Source organism: Lagenorhynchus albirostris, chromosome 4, assembly GCF_949774975.1.
Source record: "Lagenorhynchus albirostris chromosome 4, mLagAlb1.1, whole genome shotgun sequence".
Lineage (NCBI taxonomy): Eukaryota > Metazoa > Chordata > Mammalia > Artiodactyla > Delphinidae > Lagenorhynchus > Lagenorhynchus albirostris.
The window spans coordinates 125791026-125809246 of NC_083098.1; the positions used below are offsets into that span (position 1 = coordinate 125791026).

At 36.5% G+C, this 18221-nt stretch overlaps 1 protein-coding gene across 1 annotated transcript in view; it reads left to right on the plus strand.

Moving 5' to 3' along the window:
- Nucleotides 1-18221, plus strand: part of LOC132519479 (bifunctional heparan sulfate N-deacetylase/N-sulfotransferase 3) — a 138368-nt gene that overhangs the window by 72651 nt on the left and 47496 nt on the right. The window contains exon 5 of the mRNA XM_060147414.1: nt 771-899. Within this exon, the coding sequence (XP_060003397.1) occupies nt 771-899 (129 nt within the window). The remainder of the gene's footprint in view (nt 1-770; nt 900-18221) is intronic.

Sequence of the window (18221 nt, forward strand, 5' to 3'; positions counted from 1 at the left end):
GCTGTAAGAATTTGAAAAAAAATCCTTATCACAAATATGTATAACTGCAGTAAATAATGGCTTTTATACACAAAGGACAAAAAGAAGACTTTTCACTGAGTGGCCTTTTTATCATTTTGTTTCTGACATTTTATAAAAATTACTAAGCAAATGCATCATCTCTTTCTTACTTTTGGAACTGGCAGGCTTCAGACTTAGAATTCGGGGCAATTACTACAACCTACAGTAGTCCTTTCAGAGTAGAACAGGAACTATGATTTGTGTCTCAAATATCTGTTCTAATTTAAAATGTCATTTCCTAAGAATCACATTAAGTTAATAATTGACTTCATTTTCTAATGCATGTGTAGAATTTGATAGAAGTATTATCCTTAAAAATTTTGCCTACTAGAATTACAATGTAGCACAGGCAAGTCCAGTATTTTTAAAGTCTAATTTTTACTTTCTGTTTGTTTGTTTTATTTCTTAAGATGCTGGAACATACTAGGCTTCATAACAGAAGTAATGATTTGGAGATTTAAAATAGATAAGTGGCTAAAATAATTCAAAGTCTATCTTAGTTTTAACATATTTCTTCCACTCTCTTCAGTATTCCTGCTGTAGTGATGTCATCCCCACTTTCCCACATTGTGAAGAACTTTGGGGGTGTTAGTTAAGAGTTGAATAATGACACCAGCTTGTACATTATTTTCCATGAGGGAAAAAGCTAAGTTTCAACGTATTAATTGGTTGAAAGGAAATTTTTCCTTACCTGTTCATTCTTCCTTCAGGTTCTTCCAAGACAAACCTGTGGGCTTTTCACTCACACAATTTTCTATAAAGAATATCCAGGAGGTCCTAAAGAGCTGGACAAGAGTATCCAAGGAGGTGAACTTTTCTTCACTGTGGTCCTCAACCCAGTAAGTACTTTGAGTTATTCTCCAAATAAATAATGAAAAATGACAGGGCAAATGACAAAGAGGCCAGGGTTTTGGTGGTTATCAGCCAATCAAGATGAAGTTTCAGTTCTAAAACAGTAGTTAAAAACTAAATGGAACCACATCTAGTAATGGGGGCAAACTAATTCTACAAGTAGTAATGACATGAGGAACTTACGGAAGAGCCGAGGAAGTGCTCTAGCAAACCCTCCTCTGTGTTGGAAAGTGATCAAAATTTAGAGATTCTTGCTTTTATGCAGAGTAAGATTTTTCACCTATAAAACTCTCCAGTTCCCAATGAGACCAGTTTTCCATTTAGGTGACTACTCTATTTTTTTCTTATTTAAAATAAAATTAGAAGCAAAATGGGAGAGGAACTAGATAAGCAAATAGGGTCACTGTTGGAACATTCACATTAGATCTTATCTTGCTGCATCTCAGGCCAGGGCAGAGCAGCCTGTTTTATTGGGCTACTGTTCTTCCTCCTTTACTTCTTAATACTAGGGTGCCAGCTCCCAAGTAAACCATTTGTACGTATTTCTGCTTGAGGCCAGTGTTACAAAGTTGCATAGAAAACAAACTAACTGAAGTAAGGTGTATAAGGAAAAGAAGGGATTTTTATTTCCCTTCTGAAGATCACTGACATAAAAAGTAAAGCTGTATTTATTTATAGTAAATTTGTCCCTGATGTTAGCAATATTCAAGATGAAAAAAATGTAATTTTCCAAATGTGAAAAAAATTCTATCAGCATAAAAGTTAGATAAGAGAGGGATAAAGAGAATAAAATTTGAAAGACCCCTCTCTTGACATTAATTTTACAGGTCTTGCAAGTAAAATTTCAGATATTTTCATTATCTACTGGTATTCAATAGCTATCTATTTCTCAGCTCCTAGAAAATGAGATAGAAGTAAGAGTAACTCATCTTTGGGCAAAATCAAGATGTCTATCCAAAACTCACCATAGTTTGAAGTTAATAAACTTCTTCATACCCCCCAAAAATATAAATAATTCTGAGTTATATATCAGAAATAATCTGGTTCTTCTAACTTTTCTATTCTTAACAAATGGAAGTATCTTTGGAATCATCTCATATGGTTTTGTTCTCTTTTTTTATCAATTCAGCCACTAATACACAGACAAAAGAATTAAACTAATGCCTAATGATGAACTGAAAATTCAGTTAAAATATTTTTAATATGGTAACATTTTCATCAATAATTTTAAGATTCTTTAATCTATAATCTATAAAATTCTGATGTTTTATATTTCCTTTCATCATAGAGCAACTGTGAACAAGTAATCATCTATTTGATTTTTTTAACCAATAGTTGCCTTGGCACTTAAGAAATTCCTGGTGGTATTGTAATTTCAAAACTTTCTAAACCAAATTAGTTTTATTTACCATGGAAGAAATTCAAAATAAGATCATTCATGTTCAGTAGATTTACAATAAATATTATATTTTTTACTAATTAAACACCAAAGTATTTTCTTAATTGAAAAAAGATCTTGTGGTAAAGCTTATGTTATTCTTGGATACTGATTTGGACTAAACTAACTGACCAAACTCTTTAAACGTTTAGTAAACCTTGCTACTTTTCAGGCCTTTATCAATAACATTTGGCAATTTTGTTTGTCTTGCTGAGGAGATCCACAGGGAATAAAGGGGAGAAAAAACTTCACGAACTTGTTCTTTTCTGATTCAGAAAACTTTCAGTAGACAGTTACTTTCAGATAAATGCTGGTATTCAAAATAAATGACAGGTCTTTTTAGACACCATAAGACATGCAAGGAATCCAAATTAACTTCATCTGGCATGTGAACCATGATTTTTGGAAACAACTGTAGTTCCCTAGAGGTTTGTGGTTTAAGAAGCCCACTTCTAGACTCAGCCCAAGTCTCACCCAAGGAAAGATTACTATCATTAGCTAGTGATGTTTGCTTTGCAGAACAGAGTGAGGAGTAGTGGTTTGTTTCCTATGAATTCTCCATCCCAAAATTAAATGTTTAGATAAAGTTTGTATTAAAATTAAGAAAGGTCCAGGTGCAGTTAGGCATACTAGTAATTTGGCAGATGACACTCTTCTTAGGCCAGAATGAGGATGAGAAACCCTTGATGGAATCAAAGCTGCAAGAAAGATCAGAATTTTAATTATGGTGGATTTGAAAGATAGCCATTGTGAGCTTTAGTAATACTCCAGGCCTCGATCAGAAGTATCATTTTCTGAGAATGCTGAATGAGTTTGCTGTTTACTTCAAAAAGGTAGATGTGCATTAGAAATATACATATGGCTTTTAAATATATTCAAATATATTTGAATGAGTTGAAAATGAAAATATAAGCAGGATTTTATTTAATGTGCTTCTAAATTTTCTTCCTATATGTCAACATAATATCAAGGTATTCCAATAACTTTTACCAGTACTGTGGTGAGAGGTGGTTACAACGAAGTATCTCTCAGAGTTAAACTAGAATAAATCACAGCAAAGATAAGTATGTTCCTTAAACAGAGGAACTCTCTGGCCTGAAATGTTCTACTGTTACCAAAGTATTTTTCACTGCTAAAGAAAAAAGTGTCAACCTTGGAAATTTAATACAAAGAGCTTCAAAGACAATGTTAGCACTGCATAAGAGAGAGAAAACCTTGGCCTTTTCCAAATGAGTATTTCCAGTGTCACAGGCCACACAACTTGGATGTGGGTTGGATGCAGAGATTTTATTAGACGCTGAGGTTCAGGTGCATTTGAGAGGTGGGCCCATCAGGCTCTCTGAGCCTGGGACCACTAAGAATTCAATTCTTCTAATTCCCTTTCTGATTCTAAACTCAACCAGCAACTTCCTGAATATAGTTTGCTTTCCTATATAAATCCTACTATAGGAAAAGAATATGTCCATCATAAGAACTTGTACTCACTAGAACAGTAATTTGCAGCACAATTTTATAAATCTTTCAGTTGGTGAATACTTCCCACTTAACCTGATAACCAGGAGAGGACCCTCCAATTGTATATATTTTAATATTTCAGTTCCTCTATAATTCTCCATTTTAAACTAATGGATGAAATTTTGTTTTTATTTATCAGTTTCAATTGTCTTTGCTAATTTGATTCTGCCCCCCAGAAATGGACACTGTCTGTCAGTGTACTGAATCAGGTGTTGGAGCACATCAGGCTAAGTAACAGGCCCTGAAGTGTCTGTTGATTAATTCAGGAAGGTAATGAATTACCTTATGGATCTACCAGGGGAGAGAGCCACTAGAACTACCCCAGAGTCACTGTTAGCTATTGACGCACAAGCACAAAATTTCTACACAAACATGTAATACACCCACACACAATATTCTTGATCAATTCATAATGCTCCAAGTACCCTTGTATATACGTTAAAAAATAGTGAGAAAGAGTCTACTTACTTTACATACCTACATAAAATAATATGTAGATGGGTACTAAGAACTAAAACTTACGAAGATGACAAAAAAGTACTAATTCACAGTGACTGCACCTGCCCTCAATAAACAGAACCCTATAAATTTATGACATATATACTTATACAAAAAAAAAAACCAAACCACTACTAAAGAGTATATTGTCCATTTTAAAGTGAGTTTCCAGTTCCACCTATCTTAGGTAAATGTGATAATACTTAAGTAGTGTGACAAATAGAATAGTTCTGAATTAGACATGATTGTTCCTCTTTTGGGAGCCATATTATATTCTGTTGCTCTGAAAAAGGATGTCCCCTTCCTTCTCCAGTGTTCTTATTTCTAATTACAAAATGTCTGAGTCTTTGCTTACGCTCTTGTTCAATAAACAGACTCTAGGTATTGAGTCCCTAACGTCGATATCTGTGCCTCCCTCCAACATGCTTGATAATAAAGTCAGTGCTTACTTTACTTATTAATCCAGAACAGTTGTGGATTGCCACAAGATTCATGCTCTTACCACACTTGTTTGGAATTCAAGTGGAGCAAATCCCTGACAGCATAGCAATATTATACTTCCTTCATCAAACTGTTAAACATCCCATACAAACAGTAGCTAATCCCCTTATGCCCATGTTTCATTAAACACTTTTTGTCTCTATTGTTTCTCAATTTGATATAGCATCTATCCACCATACCCTCCATACCCTCCTACCCAAATCCCTGAAAGCTAAATCTAAATTGTGTTTCTCTAATTACAATTACACATGGTGAGTAGAATTGACTATTTCAAACTGGGTAACACATGAGTGAATTACAATGAAAGTAAAACAACAGAATTCATACAAGATAACTTGTATAAATAGAAATTAACCCACACTGAAATTTTTTTAAAAACTATAATTTACATGTATATGGCTTATGTGTGCTTATCTATAGAATTCATCTAAAAGAAAACAGCTTTTTTTCTTAATGGGAAATTTTATGTTTCTTTCTTTTCTTATTTACTAATCCTGGAAAACATTGTGATAACAGAAAACTCTTTATTGAAGAATAAATGCTAATAATAACAACTTTGGATAGTAGAAAAATAATTCCTGAACATGTCTAATAATGAGTATTACCTGGGACAACTGATTAAAAAAAGTCCAGACTTAATGCATCAGAACCTGCAGGGGACAGTTTGGGGACCTGCATAGTTATCATGAGCTTTAGGTGATTCTTATGATCAGGCAAATTTGGGAAATACTGCAGAGAAAGAAAATGGAGAAATAATTTTGGTAATTGAAGATTACCAAAAACTGCTATAGAAATTGTGGACCTATGGTCAAGGTATCAGAATTGAAAATGAGTCCAAATCTGCAGTAAGATTTGTTTAAAAACCAGTGAGAATGAATGTTTTTTCCTAATGACCAGAGAACTCTAGCTTGGACTGGAGTTTAAAATAGAGGTAACTCCTGTTTATCCTTTAAGGATGGCTTAAGGGTCACTTTCCTCAGGAAACATTCTCTGCTCTGGTTTAGAAGTACCTTCTTGTGTTCCCATAGCATCCTCTGCCGACTCTTCCTAAGTACCTACTATCTTGCATTGTGACTGTGGGTTTGCTGTTAGGCTCTTTGCTTCTTGTGGCAGAAAATGTGTCTTTCATCTCCAAAATCATCCCAGTGCCTAAACATGATGCCTTATACCTAGTTTTTATTTAACACATATTAAGGAAGAGAAACTGACTTTTCTAATGGCCTGATACCAAAAACAAACACAATAAATCTGAAAGGAAAGGACATCTGGGTCCTGGTAAGATAATTCTTGAATCAAAAGCATAAGTAAAACCTGTATCATGAGTTAGATGGGGCTGAATTATGTACTATTGTGTACTGCTCTTCACATACGTAGTTGTCTCTTCCGTATAAGATCTGTTTTCATTGAGTTCCTCTGGCTGTAAGAACTAGAGACCCACTCAAGTTACCTCAAATAATGGAAGTGTGGGACTCCAGAATGCTGAGTCCAAGGCAGTTTCAGGGCCCATAAAAATGAGAATTACTGATCTTGATCTTGCCTTAGTGCTTTAATACAACACAACAGGTGCTTTTCACGTGTCTGAGTGTCTCGTTTTTCTACTACTGACTATATATTACATGTCTGCCTCAAAAGTGCTGCTTGCTTTATGGCTTCTGTGCCCTCATTAATTAATTTTACACATGACCCAATGTGACTGCATCAAATGTTTTCCATACAACATTCAGCTTCAATTCTAACTTGCTAATTTTCTCATCCTCTTGTGGTGTCGCAGATCAAATTCCCAAGCAAGGGAATCTATTTGTCCCAGCTTACTTTTTTGAGTCAGCGAATATCAGCCCTGGCCTGTTGTGAACTGAGTGCTCCTGGCTATGGGCACCCCACAACTACCTCCAATCTCCATTCTACACTATGACTGGGCAATGGGCTGCCTAAGGGCTATCCTTACAGCAAAAGCTTGGAAGAGGCAGGTACTATGACTGCTGTCTAGCCTGAATCTGAATCCTGTGGGAATAGTCAGTATGTCTCAGCCAATTCCAGAGATTTGGGAGTAAGCTAAACCTTTTTGGAGAAGGCCTAAAGATTAATTTTGAAGCTTGTAAAGTCTAAGTGAGTAGTTCTGTTAGATATAGGACCAATTAATTTCATTCATCATTTTACTGTCTATCTTGCTTCTAGAATGCAAGTTCCAAGACAGCATGTACGTCTTGTGTTTTATTTACTCTATATCTTCAAACTAAGAAGAGTTCCTGGCATGTCGCAGGTGCTAACAAAATATTTCATAAGTGGATGAATGAAGTTAAATGTCCAACAACAGGGGTGGGAATATTAAAAGAGCAAATTATGTTCCCCCCATAGTGGAATACATTCAGCCATTAAAAAACACATTGTATAATAATTTTTGATGACATGGGAAACAGTCATGATATATTCAGTGAAAAAGTATGTTGTTAGAAAATTAGATGCAAGCATGGAAATAAACTAGAAGGAATTCAGCTGAATGTTAGCAATGGTTGCCCTAGATAACAGGATTAAAGATGATTTTCTTTGTCACGTTTGTCTGATTTTTATAATATGTCTACATTGAATGTCTATTACTCTTAAAACCAGCACACACACACACACACACACACACACACACACACACAATGCTACATTAACAATAATAAAGAATTATCTAACACTAACAGTGAAGGACGTAAAATGCAATTATTTATTTAGTGATATATCAGGGGTAGAATTAGTATTTACTCAGTTCCAGTTGTTCCCTATCTGTCTCGTATATCACCTAACACCTACCTCACTGCATGGTTATTTGTGTACATATACATCATTTCTCCTATATGAGGGGGCATTCTTGCAGAATTATCTGTGTGTGTTTCATTTTTGTGCTTCCCATGGTGTCTAGATCAATGTTTTAAATCTAATAAATGGTCACTAAATGTTTTTTAAATGACTGACTAAATGTAAGAAGTTATGTTTTAGGGGCATCACTTGACTTATGGCCTATCCAAATGTGAATAATAACAAGGCTGGTTTTAACAAAACTACATTCTGGTAGATTCTCTGCTTTCAAGAGAGTGAAATTCAGGATCCAGGAAATTTTTAAGTGGCCCCAAACGTTTGGCAGGTTTTTACAAGTGATGATGAATTAGCCTGACATGGAACAATGGACAAGTAAAGCTGGAAAGAACCACAAAATTCATCTACTCAGTCACCTAATTTTAGGCTCAAGGTCACTCCTGTATTTTTCTGTTGAGAACCCAGCCTTCCTGACTCTGAGTTTGGTGTTTCTACCACTACAACATGCTGCTTCTGCACTCCTGGGTAAATTGGTCTTAATGTGATGCACATTACCTGTTAATGTGACTCAGTTACCTGGTACCAGGAAAATGTGCAAATGGTTTAAAATTTCTGGCTATCATTTAGAAAAAGCAACCCATCTCCATATTGAGTAAAAAATAAGTGCTTTTGAAAAAAAAGCTATAATAAGCAGTTATAGCTAAGGGAAAATGTCAAATGTACTTTTAAAGAACTATGAATAATAAGCTATGTATTTTTTATCTTAAAACAATAAATCTTATTGATGTTACTTATATATTGATAAGACTTTTAAACATTTTTTTGTTTTTTTATTTTATTTTTTATTAGACTTTTAAACTTGTAAAGCCAAAGCACTTTATTTCATTTATTTCCTACTTTCCATATCAGCCCTATTTTTCTATCAATGTTCTTCATGATTAACTATGGTTTTATATAATTACTTGCCACTGTGAGATTAAGAATATTATAAGAAAGCATGATTGTCTTGATTCTACAGTTAAGAAAAATAGGAGTATGATAAACTCTCAAGCCATTGAGATGGATATTTTTAAGAAATTTAAGAAAATTGATATTAAGTTAAAGAAATGAATATTATTTTTGTTTAATCCTTTCATAGTTTCACATAACTTATAGGATAAACAAACAAACAAAAAATCCTTCACTTGGAAAAAAAAATTAAGTCTGGCTCCTACCCACCTTTATGGTCTCTTTTTTCAATAATCTCATATATGCACCTTTCAATCCATCCATACCGAAGAATTTGTAGTTCCCTAAACAGGACCTGTTATCTTGTTCTGTGCCTTAGAGTGCTACTGCCTCAGGTTGGAATGCCTTCCAGCAAATCTGAGCTCGAACGTCATCTTTTTACAGAAGACCTCTCCCAACTCTTCAGTTTCTCCTGTGTTCTCATAGCACCCAGGCATAACCATAACATAACTTGCCCCCAGTACTATAATCGGTTATCTTTCTCATCCAGTAGTTTGCGCATTCCTTGATAGAAAGCATCATGTCTTATTTATTTTGTAATCAAGATATATGCAAAATTTTAGCTCATAGTAGGCTCTCAATAAATGACAGTGCATTAACTTGCCATGCATGTTTGAAGGAAACACTTCCTCTGACGGAAGATCTATTTGCCTTGGAAATACTTATTCACAGAATCACTTGACTCAAGAGTTTGCATTATTGTGCTTTCATTTCTCCCAACATGGCATCCAGGGAGATCCTTTTGAAAGTCATTAAATTTATGAAAAGATGGTCAGTTTCACTCATAGGAAGAAAAATCAAGGTTAAACATATTGAGATACCATTTCTTATCCATCATATTGCCAAAAATTCAAAAGATTGGTAAAATATTCTGTTAACAAGGCTGTGGGAAAACAGATATTCTCATACATCCTAGTGGATATGCAACCCCTACTGAGGGAATGCAAAATGGTACAGCCGCTATGGAAAACAGTATGGAGTTTCCTCAAAAATTAAAAATAAGACTACCATATGATCCACCAACCGTACTTCTGGATATCTGTCCAAAAGAATTGAAAACAGGATCTCAAAGAGATATTTGCCCTCCTATGTTTGTTGCAGCATTATTCTCAATGGCCAAGAGGTAGAAACAACTTAGCTGTCCATTGACAGATGAATAAATAAAGAAAATATTGTACATATGTACAGTAGAATATTATTCAGCCTTAAAAAGGAAGGAAATCCTGTCATATGCTACAACATGAATGAAACTTGAAGACATTATATGCTAAGTGAAACAGGCCAGTCACAAAAGAACAATACTATATGATTCCACTTGTTTGAGGTGTCTAAAGTGGTCACACTCATAGAAACAAAGTAAAATGGTGGTTGCCAGGGCCTAGAGGGAGGGGAAAATGGGGAGTTGCTATTCAGTGGGTATAGAGTTCCAGCCATGCAAGATGAAAAAGCTCTAGACATGTACAGCATACTGTACTGTACATTTAAAAGTTTTGCTGAGGGGCTTCCCTGGTGGCGCAGTGGTTGAGAGTCCACCTGCGGATGCAGGGGACACGGGTTCGTGCCCCGGTCTGGGAAGATCCCACATGCCGCGGAGCGGCTGGGCCCGTGAGCCATGGCCGCTGAGCCTGCGCATCCGGAGCCTGTGCTCCGCAACGGGAGAGGCCACAACAGTGAGAGGCCTGTGTACCGCAAAAAAAAAAAAAAAAATTTGCTGGGGGTAGATTTCATGTTAATTTTTGCCACAAATGTTTTTTAAATTTTTATTGGAATATAGTTACTTTACAATGTTGTGTTAGTTTCTGCTGTACAGCAAAGTTAATCAGCTATATGTATACATATATCCCCGCTTTTTCAGATTTCCTTCCCATTTAGGTCACCACAGAGCACTGAGTAGAGTTCCCTGTGCTATACAGCAGGTTCTCATTAGTTATCTATTTTATATATAGTACCAATAGTGTATATATGTCAATCCCAATCTCCCACCCAATTCATCCCACCCCCCATTCCCCCGCTTGGTGTCCGTATGTTTGTTCTCTACGTCTGTGTCTCTATTTCTGCTTTGCAAATAGGTTCATCTGTACCATTTTTCTAGATTCCACATATATGCATTAATATACCATATTTGTTTTTCTCTTTCTGACTTACTTCACTCTGTATGGCAGTCTCTAAGTCCATCCATGTCTCTGCAAATGACACAATTTCATTCCTTTTTATGGCTGAGTAACATTCCATTGTATACATGTACCACATCTTCTTTATCCATTCCTCTGTCGATGGACATTTAGGTCGCTTCCATCTCCTGGCTGCTGTAAATAATGCTGCCATGAATATTGGGGTGCATGTGTCTTTTGGAGTTATGGTTTTCTCCAGGTGTATGCCCAGGAGTGGGATTGCTGGGTCATGTGGTAGTTCTACTTTTAGTTTTTTAAGGAACCTCCATACTGTTCTCCATAGTAGCTGTATCAATTTACATTCCCACCAACAGTGTAAGAGGGTTCCCTTTTCTCCATACCCTCTTCAGCATTTATTGTTTGTAGATTTTTTGATGATGGCCATTCTGACCAGTGTGAGGTGATACCTCATTGTAGTTTTGATTTTCATTTCTCTAATAATTAGTGATGTTGAGCATCTTTTCATGTGCCTATTGGCCATCTGTATGTGTCCACATATAGACATTTCTCTTTGGAGAAATGTCTATTTAGGTCTCCCCCCCCATTTTTTGATTGGGTTGTTTGGTTTTTTTGATACTGAGCTGCATGAGCTGTTTGTATATTTTGGAGATTAATCCCTTGTCAGTTGCTTCATTTGCAAATATTTTCTCCCACTCTGAGAGTTCTCTTTTCGTCTTTTTTTATGGTTTCCTTTGCTGTGCAAAAACTTTTAAGTTTAATTAGGTCCCACTTGTTTATTTTTTGTTTTATTTTCATTACTCTAGGAGGTGGGTCAAAAAAGATCTTGCTGTGATTTATGTCAAAGAGTGTTCTGCCTATGTTTTCCTCTAAGAATTTTATAGTGCCTGCCTTACATTTAGGTCTTTAATCCATTTTGAGTTTATTTTTGTGTATGGTGTTAGGGAGTGTTCTAATTTCATTCTTTTACAGTGTAGCTGTCCAGTTTTCCCAGCACCACTGATTGAAGAGGCTGTCTTTTCTCCACTGTATATTCTTGCCTCCTTTGTCATAGATTAGCTGACCATATGTGCGTGGGTTTATCTCTGGGCTTTGTATCCTGCTCCATTGATCTATATTTCTATTTTTGTGTCAGTACTATACTGTCTTCATAACTGTCTTGAGAGCTTTGTAGTGTATCTGAAGTCAGGGAGCCTGATTTCTCCAGATCTGTTTTTCTTTCTCAAGATTGCTTTGGCTATTCGGGGTCTTTTGTATTTCCATACAAGTTGTAAAATTTTTTGTTCTTTTTCTATGAAAAATGCCGTTGGTAATTTGATAGGGATTGCATTGAATCTATAGATTGCTTTGGGTAGTGTAGTCATTTTCACAATATTGATTCTTCAAATCCAAGAGCATGGTATATCTCTCCATCTGTTTGTGTCATCTTTGATTTCTTTCATCAGTATCTTATAGTTTTTTGAGTACAGGTATTTTTTTTTTTAAGTGAAAGAACTTTAAAAAATACCTTTTTGTATTTTTGACAGTACATTTTAAACATGAATCTAATCATGAAGAAACAATCTCACAAGTCCCAAAATTGGTATATTCTATAAAACAAATGTTCTAGACTTTTCCAAAAATATATCATGTTTAAAAAAATAAAGATTCCCTGTGGGTGCAGTGGTTAAGAATCTGCCTGCCAATGCAGGGGACACGGGTTCGAGCTCTGGTCTGGGAAGATCCCACATGCTGCAGAGCAACTAAGCCCGTGTGCCACAACTACTGAGCCTGCACTCTAGAGCCCGCGAGCCACAACTACTGAAGCCTGTGCACCTAGAGCCCGAGCTCCACAACAAGAAAAGTCATTGCAATGAGAAGCCTTCACACCGCAACGAAGAGTAGCCCCTGCTTGCCTCACCTAGAGAAAGCCCGTGTGCAACAACGAAGACCCAACGCACCCAAAAATAAAATAAATAAATTTACAAAAAAATAAAAAAATAAAGAAGGAGGATTATTCTAGTTTAAAAGAAACTAAAAGCCATAATAACCTAATACAATTTATAATTCTTAAGCCTTCGTTGGATCCTCAATTTTTTTTTTAATATATCTGTAAGTATCATTTTTCTAGTTATTACTGCTGGGTAACAAAATACCCCAAAACACAATGGCTTCAAAAGAAAACAGCAATTATTTTCTTATCACTCATGATTTCTGTAGGTCAGAATTCAGCGAGGGCTGGACTGGGTGGTGATTCTGGCCTTCAGTGTCTCATGAGGTTGCAGTCAGATGGTGACTAGACCTGGAAAACCAGGCAAGGAGCTGGCAGGACATCTCTTCACAGTGTCGCAGGGCTTTTTCAATGTGATCTCTCCCCAAGGGCTTCTAAGGGGCTTCCTCACAGCAGGAGGGCCTCAGACAGTCATGCGGCTTTAGGGCTCATCAAGCATCAGAGCAACCAAGGCAGAAGCGGAACTGCCTGGGATTCAGAAGTCACAGCAACATTTCTGCTTCCCGAAAGCCTGACCACATGCAAAGGGAGAATTAGATTCCATCTCTTTACGGGGAGTGACAAAGTTCTAGAAGAGAGAGAAATTGTGGGAGGCCATCTTTGGAAAATATAATTTACCACAGACAATTATGGAACAATTAGGGGAGTTTAAATATGGACTGCACAATAGATGATACTGAAATATGTCTTCCTAGGCGTGATGATATTTGATTTTACAGTAAAATGTATGTGCTCTTAGATGATGCATGCTAAGGCATTTAGTGGCAGTGTCCTGCTGTCTGCAACTTATTTTCAAGTGATTTAGCAAAATAACAGGTATATTTAAGAGTGAAAGAAATAGAAAATGCAAAGCAAATGTAGTGAAATGTAAGGAACTGGAGAATAGGTGAAGGATATACAGATGTTCACTGTCCTAATTTTTTGCTTTTCTATAGTTTTATGACATGTTTTTCAAATATTTGAGTGAGAAATAATGTAAGTCCGATTACATTATTTCTCTGCTCACATCCTCCAAACCTCTCTCTTCAGAGTAGATGCCAGACTCCTTACCATGACCTACAGGACCTGTATGATCTGAACCCTTACCTCCCTGATATTATCTCCAGGTGGAGGGAACAGCAAGTACAAAAGCCCCGGGAGTGTGCTTGGCATGTTTTAGAAACAGCAGGTAGTTTACAATGCCCTATTTTAATTGATGCCTCTTAAACATCTTCTTCATAAATCTTTGTGTACGCATTGTTTCTGGTTTGATGTGAAACCTCAGTTCCCTGCCTACTCATTTCTTTCTTGGTTGTAGGAACTTTAGCCCTTGAAGAACTCAGTCAAAGGCAGATCATTTCTCACTACCCCCCAAAATGCCTGAGAATTCTGTTTAGGAAAGGGAAAAGATCCAGCCAGGAAAATTTAAGAAGGTTCCCAGTTACATTCAAATTGGAATTTCACCTATTTGATATTCCCCTCAGGATGCCTGGTATCCTTTCAATCTTACCTCCAAGGCATATTGTATTGTATTGTTTTTGAGGTTTAGATTGTCTAAGCATGCCCTGTAGTAACGAGTAGGTTCTTAACAAGATTTTACTTTGCAGGATTTAATCCACTGGCTTTCTTGCTTGGCTGCCTTTGGCTAAAGCCCACTGTTTGGTTGGACCTCCCTTGCCTGTGGCCCTACACCATGGTGCTGCCTATCACAGGCATTAGTAATTTCCTGTCTTGGCTGGAGGCCCTCACAGAAGCCATATTTTCATTGCATATATTTGTTCCTGATGTTTTAGTCTTAGGTCTCAGCAGAACTGTGGTTCTTTCTGAAGGTCATATGATACTGTTTTCAGGGGAGGTATTAGTCCCACAGATAACTGGGCCTTTTGATCTCCAAGATGAGTAGGTTGGCCACATCTTTCCTTCCAAACCAGTGAACACTGTATTAAGTAGGGCTTGTTGGTAAATTCAGTGTATCAGGAACTCACAGCCACATAAGGGACCAATGAGCTAATAATAACAACAACACAGGTACCTCTTATTAGAAGCCAGATAGTTCACAGACATTAGAAATCAAAGCTCAAAAAATATTACCAGGCTATCTGAATGCTTACTGTACTGGCATCAGTAAAGTGAGCAAACCCCAGGTGAGATTGCTATCCGTAGTGAAACAGGCTAAGACATTCATTTGGAGGAAATGGGACAGTTAAATGCCAGGGAGGCTTGGCTAGGTGTCCTCTGTACTAAAATTAGAATTCTGAGATTGCCATTTTTTCCAACTTGGCAAGCCTTAAAAAAAAACCTTCATATCCTTTAACACTGTAATTCCACTTCTAGGAATCTATCCTAGATTTAGAAAAAAGTGTTAATTGTAATGAGGGAAGAAAATGGAAATAAATGATGTCCAACTGAATGGAAATGTATAAACAAATTATGTCCACTTAGGTTATTATGCAGATTTTTAAATTTATGTGTATGAATAATTAAGCAATAACATAAGAAGTAAAAAATATATTATGTATAAATAGGGTACAAAAGTATCAAAATTTTGTTTTAAAAAACTATACATAAACTATACATACTGAAAAGAAATGTATCTTTGGATGTTGAAATTTTGGTATTTTTCTTTCTGCTCTTCTGTATTTTATATTTTTCTTTTTTAAAATATCTCTATCGGAGTATTGGAGCTTTACAATGTTGTGTTAGTTTCTGCTGTACCACAAAGTGAATCAGCTCTATGTATACATATATACCCATATCCCCTTCCTCTTAAGCCTCCTTCCCACCCTCTCTATCCCATCCCGATAGGTCGTCACAAAGCACGGAGCTGATCTCCCTGTGCTATGCAGCAGCTTCCCATTAGCCATCCAATTTACATTTGGTAGTGTATATATGTCATTGCTACTCTCTCACTTCGTCCTATAATTTTTCTTTAATGAGTTTCCAACATCTTTTTTAACAAGAAGTGGTAAAGCACTGATTTTTAAAGTACTAACACAAGAGTTCCTATTAGCAGAGAATGATCAAACCAGTTTAATTATGAATTACCATTTAAACAAATTATTTTAAGACAAGGGTATCATATTAGGGGATTCGGTTCAACAGTACTTTTTGAATATCTTTTTCTTCAAATTTCAAAATATTAACACCTTGTAAAATTCCATAGGATGAGAGGTGAAACACGAATAATTATATTTCTGTAATTCTGCTTTTTCCCTTTAACAAGTATATGGACTGAAGCAAGAACTAGGCAATAAGCAAGAAGGGCCCTTGAGCAGGAGGGAAAGAGACAAAGGGAACTTGTTCTGTACTAGGCCATGCTTTTTAGAAGGGACCTTATTTCATTCTAGCAACAATTCCGTGAGGCTTCATGTATATCATCTTATTGGACCTTAACAGCAATCCTATGAGGCATGTCATAGATGAGGAAACTGGGGTTCAAAGAGATTCCCTAATCCGACCAAAGATAAACATATAGTAAGAGAAAGGTCCTCCATTCTACTGTCATTGTGCTTCGTTGATAGAATACCCCTGACCCACACTCAGAGCCTTGAATAGCCTCATTTTTAAACAGAATTAAGCCACACTTCTTAGTCTGGTTTCTCATCCTAAGGGACATATTACACACAAACATTAGAACATGAGAGAAAGAACACTAGAGCAATGGCAGTGGGAAATGAAAGCTGACAAAGGAGTAGGACACCCCCCCAAAAAAAACCACCTATTACAAAGCACCCAAAAACTCAAAAAGCATAGTTATGTGGTAGTATAGAACAATTTTATGACAAGACATACAACTCTATGCAATGCTGAGGTAATTGTTATACTCAATACTTTATTTTCCATATACTCTGTAATACAGGAGGAATGTAGTACCTACAAGTTATTTTGCACAAAGGTCATCCTAATTCTCTTCTCCAAGGGTTCTGAATGGATGAGGTGTTTGCTTTTGTTGTTTTTGTTATACATAAGAATCTAGTAGAAGACTCACAAACACAAGGTGATTACTCAACTGAGGCCCCTCAGAATAGACAGTATCCAAATATAGAACTTGTTTTTTGTTTAAGTAAAAGCCAAGAATAGACTTAACAGCTACTAAGTTATTGATATACCTTGAAATATTTTGCTAGAACAATGTAGAAATGGAATTGAAACATCAAGTGAAGCTTTCTGTGCTACTGTGGTTTCAATTGAATGCTGCGCTTTGTATAAACACAACTTTTGTGGTTTAACTTTAGGCTGTTCTCTGCGGTCTTCCCATATAATGGGAACGCGTCAGAAGCACAGCTTCGCTTCCTGTGTAGGCTGGAAACTGTTAACTGCAAAGTTTGGAGATAGTCTCACAGAGCTCTTTGCCATATGTTAAACTAAACTTGATATGAAAAATATCATATCAGTTTCCAGTTTCCCAGAGCATTAAGAAGAAAAAAAAAGGAGCTCAAGCTTTATAAATATAAAAAGCATCTGTCTGCACAGGAAATTCTACTGTGTTATTTTGCAAATGATCCCTACTTATATTTACAAGAGAAATCAGATCTGATGAAGTAGTGATATATAGGAAGTAGCGCACCATTCTGTTCAGAATTTTTTAATATATGTTCATAACTCTGAATGGCTGCCTGGACTGTGAACTAACCATCATTGAACAGAGCTCTCAACAGCGCTGCCCAGTATGCTCCTAAGCATTTATGCTTCCAAGTGAAAGGAGATGGAATATTTTGATAGCATGCTGCTAACTTAAACATTTCTGTCGGATGTCATTTTTGTGTTTCAATGCTCCCACCACTCTTTCCAATTCAGGAAGACTCATGAGCATTCACAAAATGTTTGGCACAGTTTTCATTCTGATTTTTTACTTCTCCTTGACTCTCTAAGCCTCTGCATAGACACTCGTCCAGATGCAAATATCCTTGAGTTCATCTTCAGTAGCCTTTTTAAGAATCCCTTTCTGTGACTTCCCTTCTACCTGCCTCCCCATTGTCACCTCTAATTTTGACATTTCTTTTGCTCTGAACCACCATTCCATGGCCCTCATAAGATTAACAGCTGAAACCCATACCCAGAACCCCCGTCATTCATGACAGTCTATGGAGGACTTCACGCTGCCTTTATAATATACCATATATTTACCCGCCGCCCTGTCTCAGACTTGGCTGTACACCCTTTGGCTCACTTCATCAATTCGGTGCTCCAGCATTTAGCCTTGATCTCACTGATTGTTTTCTTGCCTCACAGAGAGTACTTAAAGACTTCCACCTGAATCTGTCTGCCTTTTTTATCTAATAGCCTATCCATGCCAGTACTACCAACTAAACTCCCTTTAACCATGAAATGATAGTTTTTCTTCTGATTTCTTCTTTTTCACACCTTTATCTTGCCTAGTTTTCACTCAGTGTTCATTCTTTTACTAACTTAAGGCTTCTCTTGCTCTCAGTTCCATGTAATACCCTTCTTT